The sequence below is a fragment of the Tripterygium wilfordii genome, chromosome 3 (genome assembly GCF_013401445.1).
Source record: "Tripterygium wilfordii isolate XIE 37 chromosome 3, ASM1340144v1, whole genome shotgun sequence".
NCBI lineage: Eukaryota > Viridiplantae > Streptophyta > Magnoliopsida > Celastrales > Celastraceae > Tripterygium > Tripterygium wilfordii.
In genome coordinates, this window is record NC_052234.1 from 7917109 (window position 1) to 7932223 (window position 15115).

Sequence of the window (15115 nt, forward strand, 5' to 3'; positions counted from 1 at the left end):
GTACAGCTTTTCATCCGCAGACTGATGGACAGAGTGAGCGGACTATTCAGATTCTAGAGGATATGCTTCGGGCTTGTGCGATAGACTTTCGAGGAGATTGGGAGACTCATATTCCTTTAGTGGAGTTTGTGTACAACAATAGCTATCAGAGTAGTATTCAGATGGCACCGTTTGAGGCATTATATGGGAGACCTTGTAGATCACCGTTGTGTTGGTCAGAAGTTGGAGATAGACCATTATTGGGTCCAGAGATGGTGCAGCAGACTACTGAGGTGGTGACAGTGATTCGACAGCGGCTTCTGACAGCTCAGTCACGTCAGAAGAGTTATGCGGATAGGAGACGTAGACCTCTAGAGTTTCAGGTGGGGGATCATGTTTTTCTGAGGGTTAGTCCTCGTAGAGGAGTACAGCGGTTTGGGAGAGCGGGGAAATTAGCCCCTAGATTTATAGGGCCATTTGAGATTCTGGAAAGGGTGGGGACGGTAGCTTATCGATTAGCATTACCCCCACAATTGTCAGGAGTACATGGGGTATTTCATGTGTCTATGTTACGGAGGTACCATAGGGACCCTTCTCATATATTAGATTGGTCTACATTGGAGATTGGTGAGGACGCTACTTTCGAGACACGTCCTATTAGGATTACGGATAGACAGGAGAGGCGACTACGGTCGAAGACCATACCCTTGGTTAAGGTGATATGGCAACATTATGGAGTGGAGGAGACGACTTGGGAGTTGGAGTCGGATATGCAGACTAGATTTCCGGATTTATTTACTACCTACGTATGATTTAATTTCGGGGACGAAATTTTCTTAAGGGGGGAAGGATGTAATATCCTGGTCTAATTTTACACTATTCATAGTATCTTCTCGTGGTGGTTGAGGTGGAGGGAACCTCTGTGTTGGTGAACCGGTATTTGAAGGAGTAAAAAATTAAATTGTGATAAAATTATAAAAATATTTTTAATAAATGGGGAATTTTAAAGGAAAATTTTTAAAGTAAGAATTACTTAAATCGGATTTAAATTTGATTTGTTATGAATTTTTGAAGTTAATTATAACAATTTAGTTAGGGGCGTTTTTGACAGGTGGGTGTTTTTGGTAAGTCAAAGTTATTATAAAAGAAAACTTAAAATCAAAAAAAAAATAAAAATTCTTACGCAGTTTCTTCTCTTCTTCCTTTTCTCTCTCCCGTACATCTTTGTTACTATTCATTTTCCGAGTCCGACGACGGTGAGCGACACCACCAGTACCAAAAGAAGCGTATTGACGAGACGAGTATAACCCAACTTGAATCACGTCGATCGGAGTTGTGGTTAGGGAGATATCGGAGTTTGAAGTTCCGATTTCCTCGGATTTCTTTTGGTCGATCCGGCCGATTCCGGCAACGGTTTGACGTGTTTCAGGTACCTATGAGTTTATCTCATCGAGTTCTTCAATTTGATATAAGATTTGACAGGTTTGGGTGGTCGGATCGCCGGCGATGGGGTTAAATGGGTTTCCGGCGAGTTGACCGAGTCAGGCCGAGTTGACTCGGTTGACCGGCGAGTTGACTCGGTTGACCGGTGAGTTGACTCGGCTGGGTACTATTTGACCCGATTTGACCCGGTCGGGTACTATTTGACCCGGTTACTGACCCGGTTACTATTTGACTATTGACTTTGACTCGGTTACTATTTATACGTTGACTTTGACCAGTACTATTTGGCCGTTGACCATAGTTGACCGACCGTATTTTTACCGTATTTTCATATATCGTGTTTTTCGTTCGGAGCGGGTTAACTTTTCGAGGTAGGGGTTGTCTGGGACGCGTGCTTGGTTTTAGCACTCTGATTTCCAGGTAGGGGTTTCCTTACTCTTGCATGTGACTTTAGAGTTCCGGTTTACGGACTCTGGTGATATTATGGTTTTGTCGGTTTCCGGGGGTGGAAATACGACCTATTTTGCATGTTGATTTATATTCTCTGTTATATATATATCACTGTTGGTATGTTTTCTGAGAGTGAGGTGATTGGAGGTGTTGGATGTGGATGTGGATATGGATGTGGATGTGGATGTGGATTGTGGGCCCATATAGGCGCCCAAATGATCAGATATGGATTTCTGATGGATGATATATATACATATACAGACCGGATATATACCGGTGGACCGTCTGAGATGGGGTGCATCACAGGGGACGCCCTCTGGTGTAGGCTATGCTATCGGGATACCCGATCCTCATCCAGTTTCGGCGTAGACCTGGATTGAGACACCCTACGGGGATTAGGGTGGGTCCAGGGGTGATGGATTGTTGGAGATTGATGTGGTGATTACAGTGTTGGATAGCCTTATCGGCTACCATTTCACTTGATTGGATTGGTGTATGGATTTCTGGAGACCAGTGTGGGTGGTTCCAGTGTTGCTTGGCCTTATCGGCTATTGTGCTATTTGGTTAACTTACTGATGGATGTATATTTCCTGTATCGCATACTATGCATTTCATTTCTGGGTTTATCAGTATTATTTATGGATATTGGCGTTTCCTCTCTACGCCCTACTGAGCTTTGTGGCTCACCCCTCTTCTTTATCCCCTTTCAGGTGAGTTGGATGTAGGTGATGGCGGTCAGCGGCGGGATGCGTGAGCTGGTGTGTAGCCTTGGGCTGACTCTTTAGTGGGTGTGGGGACTTTTGATATTGTATTTTGTATATATTACTGGGTTTGATATCGGGTAGATATATTTTATTATTCCGCTGATGTATTCATACTCTGGTATTTCAAGTGATTTAGGTGGTGGTATGTATGATATTTTGGGTTCAGTACTGGGTATTATACATTGTGGGAGCTAGTATGATTATTATTATTACAATTTATTTTATTGAGTTTAATTGTATGAGTTGGGATCAGGTTCGGGGGACGGGGTGTCCCCTGCCGGTCACGTTCCTGTGGTATAGGTACACTTCGGTATACCTTAGGGGAGAGGGGCGTGACAAAATCGATGGGAAGATCAGACAAAAGAGAATGAAAGATACAAGAATAAGGGTAACATGGCAGATTGAAGATAGGATGGAATCAAAAGATGCAGTCTTCTCATGAGGGATAATGGCAGGATGATAGGGGTGATGGTGCTGACGACAATTAACCGAAGTCGAATTTTCAAAATGAAAAAATAAAATACAATTTCTCTTCATACATTCATACACTCATGGATATTTTCTTGCATAAAGTTCACACAAACATTTGGCCAAGCCGGGAATGGCCTCGTGATCCCGTGCCCTTTATTTTTTTGCTCCAACATTTGGCCAAGCCGGGAATGGCCTCGTGATCCCGTGCCCTTTATTTTTCTACCACCAACATTTGGCCAAGCCGGGAATGGCCTCGTGATCCCGTGCCCTTTATTTTTCTGCACCAACATTTGGCCAAGCCGGGAATGGCCTCGTGATCCCGTGCCTTTTATTTTTCTGCACAAACATTTGGCCAAGCCGGGAATGGCCTCGTCATCCCGTGCCCTTTATTTTTCTGCACCAACATTTGGCCAAGCCGGGAATGGCCTCGTGATCCCGTGCCCCTTTATTTTCTTGCACAAACAGTTGGCCAAGCCGGGAATGGCCTTGTGATCCCGTGCCCCTTTATTTTCTTGAACAAACATTTGGCCAAACCAGGAATGGCCATAGTGATCCCGTGTATTTCAATTCTCGTACGAAACTCGGTTGACTACGCCTTTGTTTGCCTTTTATGTCATAAAGGACATACAAAGGGGGGCAGTTGTAGTAACCGGATTTCGTCCGATCCGAAAAAGAAAAAATAGGAAAAGAACACAAAAAATGCAAAAGCTCATTTCTTTGACCTATAAGCACATAGATATTCATAATCCCTTTCTTGGATCCTTAAATACTCAAATCTTGACCCAATAAGATCAAATCTTAGAAAATATCTAAAAATAAGATAATTGTTTTAATCTTTTTATTGTTTTTGCTAGAAGAATGGAAAAGTAAAAAATAAGAAAGAAAAAGCCAAGAATAAAAAGAAGGAGACAAAGAGAGAAATGTGGCACAAATTGGGGAAAGAATAAAAAGAAAGAGACAAAGAGAGAAATGTGGCACAAATTAGGGAAAGAAAAAAAAGAAAGAGACAAAGAGAGAAATGTGGCACAAATTGGGGAAAGAAAAAGAATAAAAAGAAAGAGACAAAGAGAGAAATGTGGCACAAATTAGGGAAAGAAAAAGAATAAGAAGAGGGGAGAAGAGACTTTGATGAGGAAAAAAAACCAAAAAAGAAGAGAGGAAGAGAGGAGGCGTGAGAGAGAGGAAGAAAGGAGGAGACTTTGGTTTTTTTGGTGAAGCAAAAACAAAAAAGAAGAGAAAGAAGAAAGGAGGAGATTTGGAGAAGCAACCGAGCAAAAGAAGAGAAGAAGTTTGGTTTTCTTTGTCTCCTTGAGAAGGTAATGACTCAAATTCCTTGATTCAAATTTGGTTTTATTCTATGTGTTTGTTCGGACTCGTTGCCAATATGTTTACGTTATTGTTCAAACCTTTTGCTCATAGATTTGGTTCATGATGTGGGTTTTTGTTTTGTTCGATATTGATGATGATTGACTAAGGTTATTCCTTGTTTTTACCCTGCTAGTTGTAATAGATTTGCTGGTTTTTGTGCCGGATTTGGTCTTGTAATTTTCAAGTTCTATATAGAATGATAATCGGTGGTATTGGTACGGGATTTGGACTTGGTTTTGCAATACTGGATTTGGATTTGACTCATTCATAATCAGTCAATATGGCATGCTAATATACTGAATATATTTGTTGTTTGTTTGAGTATATTTTGATGTCCGGTTTGAGTATAATTGATGTTTTGTATATATGTTTTTTTGTTCAAAACCCGGCAACATTAGGAATAAGTTGTATAGGTTTTTTTAGAGATTTATGTTTATATGTGTACGGTATGTGTGTATTCATACATGGTTTGGATGTGTGTATATGCATATATTGTATATATGTTTATATGTATATGTAAATCTTTAAGTATGTGTTTGGTTTGATATTATATTTGAATACCCATATTGACCCCCATTTTTGTGTTTATTTGTTGGGTTTGGATTGAGTTGAACATTATTTGGGCCGGGATCAAGGAGAACTTGAATAATTTTAGGATTTTGCTTAAGATATTCTTTATTCTTTGTTTAAGTATGTATATTTGGCCCTTATGTTGAGTATATCACCCCCATTAACATGTATAACTTGGACATTAATTATTTGGATTTTTATTTATTTATTATAAGTATATGAGTTTAAAATTGAATATAGGTCATTTCAATTAAGAAAATCATGAGTTGATTCCCTTTATTCGAATTATGGACCTTATTTGATTTCATTTATTAATTTGCCATAAGTTGGCAATAATAGATTAAGTTGATAGATGACACTTTTCCAAATAATCATTTATACTATAAGTTGGTGTTTAAAATTAAACCTACCAAAAGTTGGTAGGACATTTTATTAAATAAACCATAAGTTGGTATCTAAAATTAAACCTACCAAAAGTTGGTAGGACATTTTATCATTAACACCATAAGTTGGTGTTTAAAATTAAACCTACCAAAAGTTGGTAGGACATTTTATCATTTACACCATAAGTTGGTGTTTAAAATTAAACCTACCAAAAGTTGGTAGGACATTTTATCATTAACACCATAAGTTGGTGTTTAAAATTAAATCTACCAAAAGTTGGTAGTGTGGCTCCAAATAAAAACTATCATAAGTTTTAGTAATATTACAATTTTTTTTTAATGCTATCATAAGTTGATAGTATTCTTACAAATCTTTTCCCAAAACTATCATAAGTTGATAGTGTTATTTCAAACCTATTTCCAAATAAAAATCATCATAAATTGATAGTAATATTCCAAGCTTTTTTTCAAACACTATCATAAGTTGATAAGTGTGTTGAAAGTAATAATTCAAACTTTAACAATCACACCTTGCAAAGAGCAAGTTTCCATAAGATAGCCATTAGATTAATCCGGGTAACCGTTTTCAAACGGGAGTTGTGGGGTGCCTAACACCTTCCCCACACTCAATCGATCCCCGTACCCTTTTCTCTGGTTCGCAGGTCTTTTCGGTGTCCAATTGCACCTTAAATCAATTGGTGGCGACTCTAAACATTTTTCATCCTCAAACGCCGGTCCGCGTCGTGACCCCGGTTGCGACAGGTACTTAGTAAATTTCAATCAATCCTCGTGGGTTTGACACTCTACTTTTCACTATTACTCTTTGTTCGATTCGTACACTCTCAAATTTGCACAACAAGTTTTTAGTATTCACTTTTGGAGTTCAAATTTCTTTAAAAAAAATTTGGGAAAAAAATTTATTTGTATTTTGATCGATTTTATGAACCCAATGATATATTTTTTGTAAAAACAAAAATCAAATTCAACATGAAAAGTGTATAAAATGTTTATTTGTTTTATATCTAACGATCCAGAATTATCATGCATTTTTCATGTTAAATTAGATTCTTTTTTCGAACAAAAAAATATATCGTCGGATTATTAAGACCGATCAACATACAAATATATTTTTTTCAATTTTGTTTTCAAAAAATTTTGAACCCTAAAGTTGTAACACCATACTTCCGAAAAACTTGTTCATAAATCATTGAATGTTAGCATAAAGTGTGAAACTAGAATCCCTAAGAAAAAGGATCAAACTTTAGTTTTCTTAATCAACTAGGTGTCCGGTTTACACAATATAAAGCAGCACACAGAAGCAACCCAAATAGTATATATATATATATAGTGGCCGTGGGTGGGGTTGGTTTTCTTTATCATATTATTGAGTCTTTGCACTAGTTGTTGTTTTCTCCTTTGGGCGGCAACCGCACAAGAAAACCCGAAGTTTCCTTTACTTTCAGTACGCTTTGTACGTTTGCTCATATATATCCAATTCATTCCTTTATTCTCATGGCTTCTACAAGCAATATTAATCCTCAAGATGGTATGTCTTTTTTTATATATTCAATTTATAATTATGTGTATACGTATGTATTGCCAACAATTTTTTCTTCTTCTTGTGCTTGATTTGGTGTGGGTGGGTGCAGCGAAGGGTATTGAATATACATCGTCTGATGAGAATGTTCTGCAAAAGCACGTCGCCTTCTTTGATCGGAATCACGATGGCTTGATTTATCCATGGGAGACCTATGAAGGTTCTCTTTTCTTTTCTTTTTTCTAATTTTTTGTTTTTATTTGTTCTTCTTTTTTCTTAATAAATATAACATGGTTATTTTATTTATTTAATTATTTATTTTGGGTTGGAATATGAAGCAGGATTTCGTGCAATAGGATGTGGTGTTCTGTTATCGACTGTGGCTTCCATTTTCATCAATGTCGGACTTAGCCACAAGACTCGCCCCGTAATTCTCTAACCCTCTTTTAATTTTTATTTGTTTTTGAATTACTTCTGCTTTTTAGTTTTCATCAATGTGCGGCCCGGGGTTTGAATATGATTCAAGGATCATAAAGTGACCGTTACACGGGATATTTCTCAGGTTATTAGAAAAAAAGTCACTTAGGCCTTGGTTGACGGCTAGGTAAGGAGAAATAGGGTCAGGAGAGGTTTGGAGGAGTTGAGTTTATGAGTACAAATCCTTGCTTGGTAGAGTAATGGGTTTAGAGGTGTTTGTGTAAAATTAAACCTATTCGAACACTCGATTTTGAGGGGTTTAGAAAAGAGTTATTATGTTTTTATTGTAAGGGATGATTCTTGATGATCCCTCCGATCCGCTATCAAGCAGAAGCTTAGAACAATTAAACTTTCAGTATATGAAAAGCGGAAATCCAAACTCTAAGCCAAACGAAACCTTAGAATGTGAATAAAATTGGGAACCAACTTTTGTTGCTTGTAAGCAACACAAGAATACAGCATTAATCCTCATCAACAAGTATTTCTGGATGCCAAACGTGTTTCACATACATCATAGGTTGCCAATACGACAATATTTACTTACTAGTTTTCTTTAATTAGGAGAGTTAGTTTAATTATTGCATCTACTTATTAGAAGTTTATTTGTAATAGAATTATTAGGAATTTTAATAGTTAATAGGAATTTTGGTCAAATTAGGATTTCTTGATTTTTAGTATTTAAAGGGTTATAACCGTTTCAACGAAAAAAGAGGATTGATAAATTAATAATATTTTGAAATGTTTGTCAATTTTCTCGGTGGAATCCAAGCTATGTTGGCTTAAAAGTGAATTAGCCAATCAATCTGTTCTTCCACACTACGTCAAGACTCCATTACAACAAGCATATTTGGTGTTAAATGTTGCTTACAAGTTTGTAGACTCCATTATCAATACATATTAAAGTGAAATTAATTAAGGAAAGGCATATTATAAATTTTTAGCATGTTTGGGGACATATGTTTGAAATGTTTGTCCCTGATTGGTGTAGTTTATTATATATCTGGTGCAGGGAAAGTTCCCTTCCCCACTATTCCCAATTGAGGTTAAGAACATTCAGAGAGGCAAACATGGGAGTGATTCTGGTGTCTACGACACTGAAGGAAGGTATGTATATGATATATGAAGAGAAAATGTATATATATATATATATATTTCTCTTTAATATAAAATTCTGTTTAGGATTGGTTATCCTTGCATTGGAATTGTAGTTGTATTCACATTACATGATAATGTTTGGTTTAATTTTAACTTTTTTTTTTAATTTTTGGTAGTCACATTACTTGACATATATTATAAATTTGTACTCACAATACCTTCCAAAACTTTATATTCTGATTACGCGTAATAGGATTTCTATTATAATTGCACTATATTGAAACCAAACAGGATGTTAGTGTAATTGTATGATTATCAGGTTTGTTCCATTGAAGTTCGAAGAGATATTCATAAAGCATGCGCGCACACACCCTGACGCCTTGACCTCCGATGAACTGGAGCAAATGTTGAAGTATAACAGAGAACCAAAAGATTACGGCGGATGGTTCGTTTTCTTGAAGAAGACATGATTTTAATCTGATTAATCAGTTTTTTTTTATTAATTATGATTCTAAATGTTGTGATTAAGAGTTTTAATTGTTGCTTAAATATGTTATGCAGGATTGGTGGCCTGACTGAATGGAAAATCTTGTATTTTCTTTGCAAGGACAAGAAGGGTTTGCTTCACAAGGACACAATCAGGGGTGTTTATGATGGAAGTCTCTTTCAGCGTATGGAGGAGGAAACTAAATCCAATAAAAAAGAAAATTAAGTAGAATATATAATTAAATGTACCCTTCTGCATATATTGGAGGTGGTACCTTTGTGTTTTTTTTTAAAAATATTTTCATTATGTCTAATTTATCTTTTTATGTGTCGTTTTTATAGTAATATAATATTGAAAAATAGAAGACATTAATTTAAATTTTTTTACTTTGTCCATTAAATATTACAATATTGTTCTTTTTCCTTGTTTTGTCTCAGGAAACGAGGGGATTAATCAATAGAAAGTGGATTGGATTTTAATACTCAGTTTATAAGGGTAAGGGCTGCACATCGGGTCAGGTCTCAGGTTATCGGGCCGGGTTTGACCTGACCCGAAAATTTTTAATAGGTAAGTCACCTGACCGGTAACCCTGTCAAGGATTACCGGGTTATCGGATCCCAGGTCACCGGATTACCGGGTTCGGGTCTCGGGTTATCGGGTTCCTTTAATTGGGTCTGGGTTCCTTTAATTGGGTGTAGGCCCAACCTATTGTCCACAGGCTCACATTTAAATTCTCTTTAAAAAAACAAAGTAAAAGCATCCATTTGAGCTTTGCAAAACTGTCAAAGGCGCAAAACATATATTCAATACCCAAACAACACTTGCATCCAATCGTCCACCTATTTAGCAAAATATCTTAACAAAATTAAGCAAACATATTCAAACACCAGCATAGCAGCATCCATCTATTTAGCAAAATAGCTTGACAATTGACGATACATTAAAGACTAAGTTAGACAAAGAAGTTGATGGCTTCACAAAAAAAGGTTGTAAATTTTTAATATACTAAATTACTAATATAGATTAGTAGACAGTAGACAGGCTTAACAAAGTCCAGTGAGCTCCCAGCTTCTAGCCTTCTGCAAAGAATAAAGAGAACAATTTAATGGTCAAATTCGCACACCTAAAATTAAAGAATCTTTTTTTTATGAATATCAACAGTTCAACATATGTAGAAACCAGCAGAGAAGAAAAACAACAGGGCAGCAACTATAAATGTTTTAATATCCTATTCCCATCTCAAGTTTTTCCCCCCTGTTAAGAGTAGACTATGCACATTGGAAAGGCAATTCATCCAGCAGCATGCAAACAGCAAGGTTATCAAGTTCTCATCCCTCAACTATATTAAACAAACCAACATGTACAATACTTTTCAACAATAGGTAATTGACCAAGGATTACACCCTAAAAGACATGTTGAATAGTCAGTAATTCACAAATTTAAATTGACCTTAGGCAGGATGTTCATGCTCTAAATCGGCAAAGACAATAATAGAAAAATATTTAACAACAATCAATAAAAAGCAAACAAAATTAGGGTTGAATCATGTCTTACTGACACAAAATCAATAGCATTACAACAACTGTGAAAAAAATACTCAAAAAGTTGGAAATCTTGCCATACTATCCGTGAGAGTAACTTAATAAATCAATAAAAAGCAAACAAAATCTCAAACTCACAGGACAAGAGTTCATGACAACATGTAAAAGAAAGAATGAAAATCAATTACCTGAAAGAGCAGAGAGTCAGAAGAAATTTGTTCGATTCGAAGATCTGGCAGAAACCCTAATTTCAACCTTATAAATTCGTGGAACTCTCCAAGACAATAGGCAATACCAAATCAAAGACCCATTGGAATCGAGTAAATCTTATGCTCTCTCCCTCTTCGGTGAGGCGGCGACTGCGAGGATGAAGACGTCTTTATCGTAGAGTTGAAAACGAAGAAGCAGTTAAGGGTCGACCAGAGAGTCAGAGACAGACTACATATATTTTTAACTTTTAACATTTAATAAATTTATTATAATACAAGTATTATAATATAATATATATTTATTATAATAAAACAATTTCTTTTTCGGGTTATCGGGTGACCCGATAACCCGAAAATCACTAAAAAAAGCACCTGAAACCATGCCCTGTTAAGTGTTGCTTGGGCAGGGTTTAACCAGGGTGATATTCGGGCCGGTCCGGGTCAGCCCGATAAGCGTCGGGTCCGGCCGGAAACCCGGACCCGATGTGCAGCCCTAATAAGGGTATTACCATTTGGGCCAACATTGAAAAGAACATCGAATTTGTGGCCCATTTTAAAATCTTGTCAATTTTATTTTTAGTTATCACATTATTAATACTTGACGTATATTTTAAAGGTGTGAATGAGTTAAAATGTTGAACAAATTTCTTTTAAAAGAAACAATCTGATGTTATTAACGGAAATAAGAGGTACAGTATGCTTCATGAACAGTCAGAACAGATTGAATTATGTTATGTTTTAAAGTATTGGTGTTTTGGAATTTGGACTATCTTGAATTCTTGATTGAAATATGCTAGGTTTTAATGTCTTATTTTTGGAATATATTGATAGAAATGAAATATATATATATATATATATATATATAATATAAAAAAATTATTTTCAATTTGTCCCTAATGTATTTGTATCCTATACTTTTGAGAAATCACGTATCCGCGTGTCTACGTAGTTTCGTATCCGTGTCCCATGTCCTTGTTACATAGCCTTTCACTACTCTCAATAACTATGAAGATGTGAAGTGCCTACTTTACTATCCCATTACTTGAAGATCTTACAACTTATCAAGTTCACTATATTTAACGTAAACTACACAACTATATTTTGGATATCAGAGTCGCAATGGGCTTACTTTGGGCACAAATCGAGATGGAATTCACATGTCCTTAGGGACGGATCCATGTTATAAAATTCTCATCTTTAAAAGTAGATGATCATAATATGTGTACATTTAAAAATCCGATATCGGATGAAGGAGAAATTGTTCTCAAACGTGTCGGGCAGTGAGGATACATTGGTTAAATAAATCAAATCTCACATTGAAAGAAAATGAGCTCTAAAGTGAGTTTACAAGCTCCCTTCTTGACAGTATTAACTTTGGCCCAGGAGCATCCAAATTTTGTGGATCAGAGAGACTTACATAATCTTTAGGTTAGACCAAACCACACTTGCACGCTGGGCTGGACCGTGGTCTAGTCAGGTCAGGCAGTGGTCTTGGGCCTTGTTACGAGTCTATTGACTATTTAGTCATTAGTTGACCATGGACCAACATGGTTTGTTTGTTCAAAAATTTAGTTACAAAAGTTGTAATCGCAAAGGTTTTTATTATAATGTTAAATGGATTGGTGGTTACAAAGGGTGTAAACTACATGTTGTGAAAGGTTTTAAAAATCCTAGAAAATGAGTCTTTTTGAGAGTCAAAATGTGAGTTCAAAACAGAGTTTTTCGTTGGAGCTGTTTCTTCCTTGTCAATTTGTTTGTGATTGAGAGAGTACTTGGTCATAAGATTAATTGGTTTGTAGTTCATCTTTGTTTGTGCTACAAGGGTGAGAGATTGAGTAGATCTAGGAGACAATATCGTAATCAAATCGCAAGCACCAGAGATAGGCGATAAATCGTATTAAGGCCAAAGATGTAAACCTTGCCTCAATCTATTCTCCATTTGATTTATTTATGTAAGCGCATTCCAACCCTATACTGTTATTTCCAACCAATTTTATTATATCTTATGTTGCTGATGTACTGTAATTATATGTAGATGTATCTATAAATGGTTGTATATTATTATATGCATACTTTCATTTTCAACACTATGTATTGTACATGTATTTCGTAATTAAAACAAAATTATAGTTCAAGAATGTGTCTACTACACGACTACAGTATATAAGACCCCAGAGGTGATGCAATGCGATCTGAGTGCTCTTGTTGGAGGAAGAGCTCGAGGAAGATTGGACGAAAGCAAATTGCCCTTCCTCGAGAAAGGCTAACATTTTTGCGATCTCTTTTTATTTAATAAGAGTTTACTTTTTATCTCCTTAGAGTTTCGTTTTGATTTCAAAATCTCTTTGTTCCACCATGCTATGCGTCAGTTGGTATCAGAGCTCTGCACATTCGTAGTTATGCCTCCAAAGAGATAAGGTGTCGGAAAGCACACGACTTTAGAGGAGGTGTATGCAATAGAGAATAAAAATCTGGATCAACCCTGTGAGTAGTTGGAGCAAAGATTGGAAGGTCGATTTACGAGACAGATGAAGTTTTTCGTGCAACGCCTTGAGGCCACGCTGCATCTCCACCAAAAACCCACCACCGAATCTATAGAAGGCACACAAGGCCGAATATGACGAAGTCTTCTCAAGCCATTTTTGGCGAAGTGGGCGCAAGGGAAAGGAGACAAGTCATAAATCTTGATCCAAGACGGTGAGAGTCAGGATTAAAAATTAATGATTTTGATGCAGGTCAATCAAAATCGTCAGTTTAAGGTTGTAAACTCTCACTAAAGAGAGGACTTTTGATTGATTTAATAAGAAAACCATAGATTATTCTCTAACTCTATTTCGTTTAGTTTATTTGTAAATTAAACAAGTAGAACCTTGTCTTTGATTTCGAAATCTCTTTGTTTCACCGTGCTCTGCATCAAGAGTTCTATAGGTGAAGTGGCTCTAAATGAAATATAATTGTCTCTCTTACTTCTTTCAAGTTCTCTTTGAATTTTGTCTTAGTTAGGCATTAGAGAATGCCTTCATCAAAGACGGTCCTTCAAAGTCTCTTATTTATGCTTGTAGGTCTCACTACAAGAAACTGTTAATTTTGTCACGGAAATTAGTGAAGGATTTCATTCCATCACTGATATTTTTTGTTAATGACAGAATTAGTGACAGTGTTATTAATGATCAATTTGGGACGGATTTAGTGACGGAAGTCTCCGTCACTAAAATATTTCATCACTAATTCTGTGACACAATTTAGCGCAAAATCCCACCAAATTTAGTGCTGGATTAGTGACATAATTTAGTGACGGATTCGTGACGGTAGCGTAATTCCGTCACTAATATTAGTGGCAATAAAATTTTCGTGCTTGAATCCATCACTAATATTTCCGAGAAGACCGCCTGCCACGTAGTGTGTCAGAGGGGTAGCTTTTTTGTGACGGAAAATAGTTTTCGTCTCTAAATTTATTTCCATCACTAATTCCATCACGAAGTTTTCTGACAAAAAGTTCTGCATCAAATATCTAATCATCAACTTTTTGCTAGCGACAAAAATGTACTTCCATCACTAGTTACTAATTTTTTGTGACGAAAAGAAAGGTTCGTCACTAATTCTGTCACTAAAGTTTCTGACAAAACGCCTTTTACAGAACGGGTCTACTCTCAACTTTTTGATAGCGACGGAAATTCATTTTCATCACTAATTTCATTTCCATCACAAATTCCGTCACTAAAGAAATAAATAAAAAATAAAAACTTTCTACTTTGCAACCTTTTTTTTGACCCAATTCACTTTTTTTACTTCTCCCTGGTTTATTCTCTCATTTCTCTACTCTTATCTTTTTTGCTACCTCTTTCAACTTCTACTCTATCTTTCTTGCTACTTCTCTCAACTTCTTCCATCACATTTGGTTTTGTTTCTATTCAGAATGGAGATGCCTGAGTCTCGTAAGTGGATGTACAAAAAAAATTGACCCCAATCGAGTTGGAATTACTGAAGAGTTTTTGAAAGGGGTTGAGGATTTCATTGAATTTGCTTGTCGAAGTAGTTCAAATTTTCAAAATACAAAAAAAATAAGGTGTTCATGTGTTAGGTGCAAATGCACAAGATATTGTCGGTCGGATGATAGAAGGATGCACTTATACCAAAAAGGTTTTCAGCCTAGATATCACTACTGGACCAATCATGGTGAAGAAATGTCGAATATTTCCCCATATGGCGGTTGTTGATGTGCAAACAAATGCTGTAAATTATTACTGGCAAAGCAGTGATAACACTAATTTCAATCCATACGAGCAGATGGTAATGGACGCTGCTGGACCGTCGATTAGAGAGGAGCTCTTACAAGAAGA

At 36.3% G+C, this 15115-nt stretch overlaps 1 protein-coding gene across 1 annotated transcript; it reads left to right on the plus strand.

The window, feature by feature from the left end:
• The first annotated feature begins 6816 nt into the window (after positions 1-6816).
• Positions 6817-9443, plus strand: LOC119995158 (probable peroxygenase 4). Its single transcript, XM_038841562.1, has 6 exons — positions 6817-6974; positions 7078-7185; positions 7307-7392; positions 8452-8546; positions 8857-8982; positions 9099-9443. Exons 1-6 carry the CDS (start codon positions 6941-6943, stop codon positions 9247-9249), a joined length of 600 nt encoding a protein of 199 aa, XP_038697490.1. The 5' UTR covers positions 6817-6940; the 3' UTR covers positions 9250-9443.
• The last annotated feature ends 5672 nt before the right edge of the window (positions 9444-15115 follow it).

What these genes read in the sequence shown, in the direction of transcription:
- LOC119995158 (XM_038841562.1), top strand. Translation starts at nt 6,941, where the DNA reads ATGGCTTCTACAAGCAATATTAATCCTCAAGATG. An exon ending in CAATATTAATCCTCAAGATG is followed by an intron (nt 6,975 to 7,077) that starts GTATGTCTTTTT and finishes GGGTGGGTGCAG; the next exon opens with CGAAGGGTATTGAATATACA. An exon ending in TTAGCCACAAGACTCGCCCC is followed by an intron (nt 7,393 to 8,451) that starts GTAATTCTCTAA and finishes TATCTGGTGCAG; the next exon opens with GGAAAGTTCCCTTCCCCACT.